At 48.8% G+C, this 7,751-nt stretch overlaps 1 protein-coding gene across 1 annotated transcript; it reads left to right on the forward strand.

Moving 5' to 3' along the window:
- The first annotated feature begins 1,307 nt into the window (after positions 1–1,307).
- CNGA4 (cyclic nucleotide gated channel subunit alpha 4) lies at positions 1,308–7,488 on the forward strand. Its single transcript, XM_066253809.1, has 6 exons — positions 1,308–1,457; positions 1,590–1,691; positions 1,869–1,975; positions 2,288–2,933; positions 4,647–4,996; positions 6,651–7,488. The coding sequence occupies exons 1-6, from the start codon at positions 1,396–1,398 to the stop codon at positions 7,109–7,111; spliced, it is 1,728 nt and encodes a 575-aa protein (XP_066109906.1). The 5' UTR covers positions 1,308–1,395; the 3' UTR covers positions 7,112–7,488.
- Positions 7,489–7,751: the final 263 nt, after the last annotated feature.

Consider the following 7,751-nt stretch of genomic DNA (forward strand, 5'->3'; position numbering starts at 1 on the left):
CTATTTCCCCTACAAGACTATGAGTTTCTAGAGGGCAAAGAGTGTTTCTCGTTTACCAATATTATACCAATACTTAGTATAATATTGGCCTGGCACATAGCAGGTGTTCTCATTATGACTGCACTAAAAATGATAGTAGTAAAAGGGGCATGAAGTTGAGGGAGAAGATTTAGGATTTTTGTTTGTTTTGTTATGGGAGAGATTTTAGTATATTCACTAAAAAGGAAATGAAAGAGTTGGAAGATCTAGAAAACACATGGAATAGGTGGTGGGATCAGGTACTAAAGGTAACAAGAAGGGAAAGGGGCAAAGACGCCACAAGATGGCCTCCATCCCACTCATCCAGCAGGAATTAGATAAGGTGGGTGTGGGTATAAAATAGGGTACAGATAATGAAAACAGAACTCACATCTGATGTGACAAACATTTGTCCCTGGAGACAAGTTCAATACCTAACACAAATGAATATTTATTTTTGAATTATTATTGCAGGCAGGTGCCTTCAATAAATAGTTTTTAAATGAATAAATAATGAGATTCAAGCTGGGAACTTGCACTGAGGAAGGAGGGGCAAGGCCCCTCTTCCCTGAGAAGGAAAAAATGAAAAGAATACAAGGGAAAGGAGCCAACAGGGGTAACCAAGTCAGCCAGTAATAAATTAACTATATCCCATAGTTATAATATAAAGCAAGAATAGCAGGATCTGTATGTAACTATGGCCAGCGATCTGGAAACCCCTTCCCCCTTGCTGACCCCACCGAAACTTTCCCTCCCCTTTTCTTGAGTCTTGGAAAACCTTAAACAAAGAAATCACATGCCCATTGCTTAGATACTATAAAGGTATATAACCCATAAGAAAATCAACTTCAGGGAGCCTGTGTTTTGGAGCTGTAAGTCCCATGTGCTCCATCGGCTTTAATAAATACTACTTCCTTCATCAAATTGTCTAGACGTTTTTGTCCTCCTTTGATTCCTGCAATAGCACAAAGTAAAACAGAAAGAATGCCTGGACCTACCCTGTCACCAAGTTCTTCTAACTAGAAGACCCCTCTGTAGTCCAGTTTGGTATTGGAGAGGGCAGTGTAGAGACAAGGCCCAGCCTTATCTCTGAGGCATGCACCCCCACCTTCTCCAGGGACCTCATTAGAGATGTTTAGTTAGGCATGTGTAAACCCAGGTCCTGGGAGACAGGGTGGGGCGCTGGAGCCACACTGCCTCTTCCTCTTCAGTAGAGCTGGCCCTAGTTGTGTTGCTAAGATCTTCAGAAGCCAAAAACAGAGGAGTCACAGCTAGAGACTAAGGGCGGCCTCTCCCAGGCAATAGCTCCCACCTCTCGAAATCGCCTACCAGCAGAGGCCCTGGATATCTCACACCCAGGCACCAGGCCATAGAACCATGAGCCAGGACAGCAAAGTGAAGACAACAGAGTCCAGCCCGCCTGCCCCACCCAAGGACAGGTGAGAGATCCTGGTCTCCTGTGTCAGACCTGTCTGCCTCACTAGATGGAGCCTGATTTCTCTTGGTGCCTCCCATCACACCTCAACATTGAATGATAAATAAATGAAACACAATTTCTCCTTTGCCCACAGGAAGAGGCTACCTGTCCTGGACCCATCTGGGGATTACTACTACTGGTGGCTGAACACAATGCTCTTCCCAGTAATGTACAATCTCATCATCATCGTGTGCAGGTCTGGCAAGATCCTAAGGGAAGGGCTTTAGCAGAGACAAGGGCTAAAGAGGGGGTAAGGCCTGGGGGAGCAGTGGGGTCTAAGCGAGGGTGCAGTGGGGAGTGCTCAGTGGCTTGGGGAGACTGCCTCACACACCGAGGCTGCCTCTGAGCCAATCCTTTCTTCTCTGCCACACAGAGCCTGCTTTCCTGACTTGCAGCATGGTTATCTGGTGGCCTGGTTAGTGCTGGACTACACCAGTGACCTGCTGTATGTACTGGACATCCTGGTACACTTCCACACAGGTCAGTGAGTCCCAGAACTGACCTTTTGTTCCAAGTTCCCTTCCTAAAGAGAGTCTCTTATTACCAAGAAAGTGACACGCTCCCTGACAAAACTTTCACGTGCCTCTATGTTTGACAACCTTCCTTACACATACCAGAAACCCTGAAGCAGCATTATAGTTGTCCCCATGCTCTCCTCATGACTGCCTCCCTGCCCTGCCCTGGCCAGCAGACACTTACCCTTATTACTGGAGCAGGCAGGCCTTGACTCAGCCCTATACCTGACCCCATCTCACACCTGACCCCATCCCTTCCTTTTCTTCCTCTCACCAGGATTCTTGGAACAGGGCATCCTGGTGGTAGACAAGGGTAGAATTGCAGGTCGCTATGTTCGCACATGGACCTTTTGCTTAGACCTGGCTTCCCTGGTACCCACCGACATTGCTTACATGCGGCTAGGCCTGCACACACCCACGCTAAGGCTGAACCGCTTTCTGCGTGTGCCCCGCCTCTTTGAAGCCTTTGACCGCACAGAGACCCGCACAGCTTACCCCAACGCCTTTCGCATTGCCAAGCTGATGCTCTACATTTTTGTGGTCATCCACTGGAACAGCTGCCTCTACTTTGCCCTGTCCCAATACCTGGGCTTCGGGCGGGATGCCTGGGTGTACCCAGACCCCTCACAACCTGGCTTTGAGCGCCTGCGGCGCCAGTACCTCTACAGCTTTTACTTCTCCACGCTGATACTGACCACGGTGGGTGATACGCCGCTACCAGCGCGGGAGGAGGAGTACCTCTTCATGGTGGGCGACTTTCTGCTGGCTGTCATGGGTTTTGCCACCATCATGGGTAGCATGAGCTCTGTCATCTACAACATGAACACTGCAGATGCGGCTTTCTTCCCTGACCACGCGCTGGTGAAGAAGTACATGAAGCTGCAGCATGTCAATCCCCAGCTCCAGCGGCGAGTTATTGACTGGTGAGGGTGCTGGGGAACCAGACCAAGACAGGGAGAGGTGTATTGGATAGACTTTAAAGCAGTGGCTGTGTTCTTGTTGCCTGGTGGGCCAGGAAGGCAATCAAAACATGGCATTCATTGGTGGGAGTGGGGGGAAGCTCACTGGATAAGGCTTGGGAAATGATGTCTCCCACTAATCGGATCTGGACTTAGGGGACGGGTTGGGTTAGACCGTGCAGGGGTCCCCAAACATTTTACCCAGGGGGCTAGTTCACTGTCCCTCAGACCGTTGGAGGGCCACCACATACAGTGCTCCTCTCACTGACCACCAATGAAAGAGGTGACCCTTCCAGAAGTGCGTTGGGGGGCTGGATAAATGGCCTCAGGGGAACGCCTGAGACTGATAAGGAGAGAAACTCCTGCACAGGGAAAGATAACCTAGAGCAGTGGTAGTCAACCTGGTCCCTACTGCCCACTAGTGGGCATTCCAGCTTTCATGGTGGGCGGTAGCGGAGCAACCAAAGTATAAATAAAAAGATAGATTTAACTATCGTAAGTTGTTTTATAAAGATTTATTCTGCCAAACTTAGTGAAAATCTGACATAAAGTACTTGGTAAGTAATTATTATTATATGCTTTAACTTACTGTAACTCTGCTTTATAAATTTTATAAAGTAAAGCTACTTCCCTACTTTATAAATCACCATTACTGTGGAACCGGTGGGTGGTTAGAAAATTTTACTACTAAAAGAGATACAAAAGTGGGCGGTAGGTATAGAAAGATTGACCACCCCTGACCTAGATGATGGGAACTGCCACTGCCGGGTAGGGCTCAGAAGGCCCTGGAAGGCAGAAGAGAGAAGAGCAATCCCCTCAGGGAATAGCCAAAAATATAATGGTTGACTATCTCATGGTAGTTCACCCTGTGGGCTGAACAAAAGAAAGTGTCACCAACTCTAAAGAACAGAAGTCTTTAGAGAAAATGGGGCTTCCCTAACCAGATAGTGGATAGAGCATTGGACTGTGATGCAGAGGACCCAGGTTCAAACCCCCGAGGTCACCAGCTTGAGTGCAGGCTTACCTGGCTTGAGCGCAGGCTCACCAGCTTGAGCACGGGGTCGCTGGCTTGAGCGTGGAATCATAAACATGGTCACTGGCTTGAAGCTCAAGTTTGCTGACTTGAGCCCAAGGTTGCTGGCTTGAGCAAGGGGTCACTCACTCTGCTGTAGCCCCCCCAGTCAAGGCACATGTGAGAAAGCAATCAATGAACAACTAAGAGGCTGCAACAAAGAATTAATGCTTCTCATCTCTTTCCCTTCCTTTCTGTCTGTCCCTATATGTTCCTCTCTCTGACTCTCTCTCTCTCTGTCTCTGTCACACACACACAAAAAGAAAGAAAATGAAGTTTGGTGACTGAAGTGGATATCAGATGGTACAAGATATCACTGATTGGTGGATGGGGTAAGAACTGACAGGAGATAAAAGGTGTCTTATTCATTGTCTGCTGGTGGAGGTTTTCAGGCCCCAGGTAAGGGGAAAAAGGTCAAAACATATCTGTGACCAAAGGAAACTGTGGACTGAGATATTCATCAGCCTATTGTCAAGTATTCCCATGACCCCGTCAGATCTCAGTGTAGTTGGGCTCTTGGCTGAAGCTGAACTGAACCCTGAAAGAAGGGATGGAGGGAGGCACATAGGAAGCTGGTGAGGAAGTAGTTCTGCTGTTGTCTCCAGGTACCAGCACCTGCAGATCAACAAGAAGATGACCAACGAAATAGCCATCTTACAGCACTTACCGGAGCGGTTGCGGGCAGAAGTGGCTGTGTCTGTACACCTGTCTACACTGAGCCGGGTGCAGATCTTCCAGAACTGTGAGGCCAGCCTGCTGGAGGAGCTGGTGCTGAAGCTGCAGCCCCAGACCTACTCACCGGGAGAATACGTCTGCCGCAAGGGGGACGTTGGCCGAGAGATGTACATCATCCGCGAGGGCCAGCTGGCTGTGGTGGCAGATGATGGTGTCACACAGTATGCTGTGCTTGGTGCAGGGCTCTACTTTGGGGAGATCAGCATCATCAACATCAAAGGTGGGCAACCCAGCACTTGTTCCGAGAGAGGGCTGGAAGAGGGGGAGGGAGACAGCAGAAACCAGCACTGAGACAAGGTGGTACTTCAGAGCCTACAGATTAAGATGTAGCCTTTGCCTGAATCACTAGAGGGCTCAGGACAGAAGCAGGACATATAGTGTCTGTTTCCTAAGAAGCAGCTGAGCCAACATAATTGAGTAGGCGGGTCCTTGGAAGAGAGAGTAGACCTGCTCTGTGGATGTTGACCTAAGACACCAACAAACCAGGGGGAAGTGGCAGAGATGATGATAATAACAATAACAATAATACATATTGCCTGTTCACTATATGCCTGTTTAAAGTACTTCAAATGTACCAACTCATTAAATTCTCACAGCAACTCAAATGTAGGTACTATTGTATGCATTTTAAAGGTAAGGAAGTTGAAACCCAGAGCGGTTTAGAAGCTTGTCCAAGATTACATAGGTAGTAAATATACACACTTGGGGTCAGTACAAGGAACCACTTTCTCACAGCCAATGGAAAGGAAAAAATTCCCATTTATTGAACATCAACTCCAGTTGGGGCCAGATACTGTACGTTGGTTCATTTATCCCTCTTATCAGCCTGTGCAGGAGGAGCTGTTATGCCTAATCACAGGTGGGCACTGAGGCCACAGGAGGTGGGAGACCTGGAAAGGGCATGCGTGCCCCGTGACTGACAGGCTAGATGCGATCTCAGCCTGGGGGTCTCATTCTTACTCCAAGGGTCCCCTCAAGCTCGCATTCTGGACTCAGCTGGCTGCTGTCTACCTGACTTTGGGCAAGTCATGTCCCTTTTCTAGGCCTCGCCTATCTAATAGGAATGATATTAAAAATCCAAAAAGGAATTTGTGAGGATTAAATGAGCTATATCAGTGAGGCAACCAGAGTAATGCCTGGCAGGTAGCAAGTGCTCAACAAACGGTAGCTCCCTTAACTCTTCTAAGGTCCTTCTTGCTGTGAGACTTTGCAGCATTCAACCTAACCTACCTCCCCCCCCCAGCCTCCCCCCACCAATATCTTTCTAAATACCAATGATGCCATGCAGCTCCCCTGCTAGGATATTTCAGTAGTTTCCCGCTGCCCTAAGCATAAGGTCTGAACTCTTGCCATGGTTTTTGAGATCTGGCTGTTCCCTCCTCTTTCCCCTGTCCTCACAGCCCGCACTTCAGCCACTCAGACTGCTTCCTGTTTTCTGCTTGAACCTAACTCTAACCTCCATCTTTTTGTTGATGTTCCTCCCTCTGCATAGCTGCTCCAACCTCACACTCCCTAGTTACCTCCGCTTCAGTCAGGCATCACTTCCTCCAGGCTTCCCTGAGTTCTCCACCTTACAACTAGGGGCTCTTCGCCCACAGAACCAGATGCATATGTACACACTGCTCCAGCTATGCCGTTATGTAACTATCCAATTAAATATCTGTCTCCTTTAGACTGTGACTTCTTGGAGGTAGGTCACTAATGCCCTCCAAGCACAGGGATTAGTACCCAGTAAATAACTGAATAAAAGAATTACTAAAGCAAAAAGAGAGACTCAGAAGCACAAATATGGAAGTGGGGTCCTTGTTGAGATGTGAAATGCCACCCTCACATCCCCAGCTGACTATCTTCTCATCTGTCTGCCATGTGCACAGGGAATATGTCTGGAAACCACCGCACAGCCAACATCAAAAGTCTAGGTTATTCAGACCTGTTTTGCCTGAGCAAAGAAGACCTGCGGGAAGTGCTGAGTGAGTATCCACAGGCCCAGGCCATCATGGAGCAAAAGGGTCGTGAGATCCTGCTCAAAATGAACAAGCTGGACGTAAATGCTGAGGCAGCTGAGATCGCCCTACAGGAGGCCACAGAGTCCCGGCTGCGAGGCCTCGACCAACAACTCGACCAACTGCAGACCAAGTTCGCTCGCCTCCTGGCTGAGCTGGAGTCCAGCGCACTCAAGATCGCTTATCGCATTGAACGGCTGGAGTGGCACACTCGAGAGTGGCCAATGCCTGCGGAATTGACCGAGGCTGATGATGAAGGCGAGCCTGGGGAGGGAACCTCCAAGGGTGAGGAGGGAGGGGCCGGCCAGGAGGGACCCCCAGACCCAGAGTGACCCTATTTCTATCCCAAGGACCCCCACCTCCAAGCGAATCCAAAGTTCTAGGAAATCCTGCCTGCAGAAACTCTGCCGCTTATCTGCTAGGTTACAGAGATGGGAGTCAATCGGGTCCGCAGATGCCCGACTGGAGAGGTAGGCATATAGCATACATTCATCCCCTACTCACCAACACATCCTGACTCACACACACATGCACACTCCAGTTGCACATGCATACACTGGCCCCAAGACTGTGCATCCTATATAAAATGCTCTGGTTGGCCTGACCTGTGGTGGCGCGGTGGATAAAGCGTCGACCTGGAAATGCTGAGGTCGCCGGTTCAAAACCCTGGGCTTGCCTGGTCAAGGCACATATGGGAGTTGATGCTTCCAGCTCCTCACCCGTCTCTCTCTCTCTGTCTCTGTCTGTCTCTCTCTCCCTCTCTCTCTCCTCTCTAAAATGAATAAATAAAAAATAAAATGCTCTGGAAATTTTATTCTCAAAGCACACATGCTTTCTCACAAACATGGCTATGTTTTATACCCATATGATATATACACACTCAGTCATGTATCTCATGAACACACATTGACTGACAAACATAAACCAACTGACACACAGATACTCTCCACAGGTGTGCACACACTTGTAGAT

This window comes from Saccopteryx bilineata, chromosome 1, assembly GCF_036850765.1.
Source record: "Saccopteryx bilineata isolate mSacBil1 chromosome 1, mSacBil1_pri_phased_curated, whole genome shotgun sequence".
Lineage (NCBI taxonomy): Eukaryota > Metazoa > Chordata > Mammalia > Chiroptera > Emballonuridae > Saccopteryx > Saccopteryx bilineata.

Coding starts and splice junctions, on each gene's coding strand:
- CNGA4 (XM_066253809.1), top strand. CDS start 1,396: ATGAGCCAGGACAGCAAAGTGAAGACAACAGAGTCCAGCCCGCCTGCC. Junction 1,458..1,589: donor CCTGCCCCACCCAAGGACAG/GTGAGAGATCCT, acceptor CTTTGCCCACAG/GAAGAGGCTACCTGTCCTGG. Junction 4,997..6,650: donor CAGCATCATCAACATCAAAG/GTGGGCAACCCA, acceptor CCATGTGCACAG/GGAATATGTCTGGAAACCAC.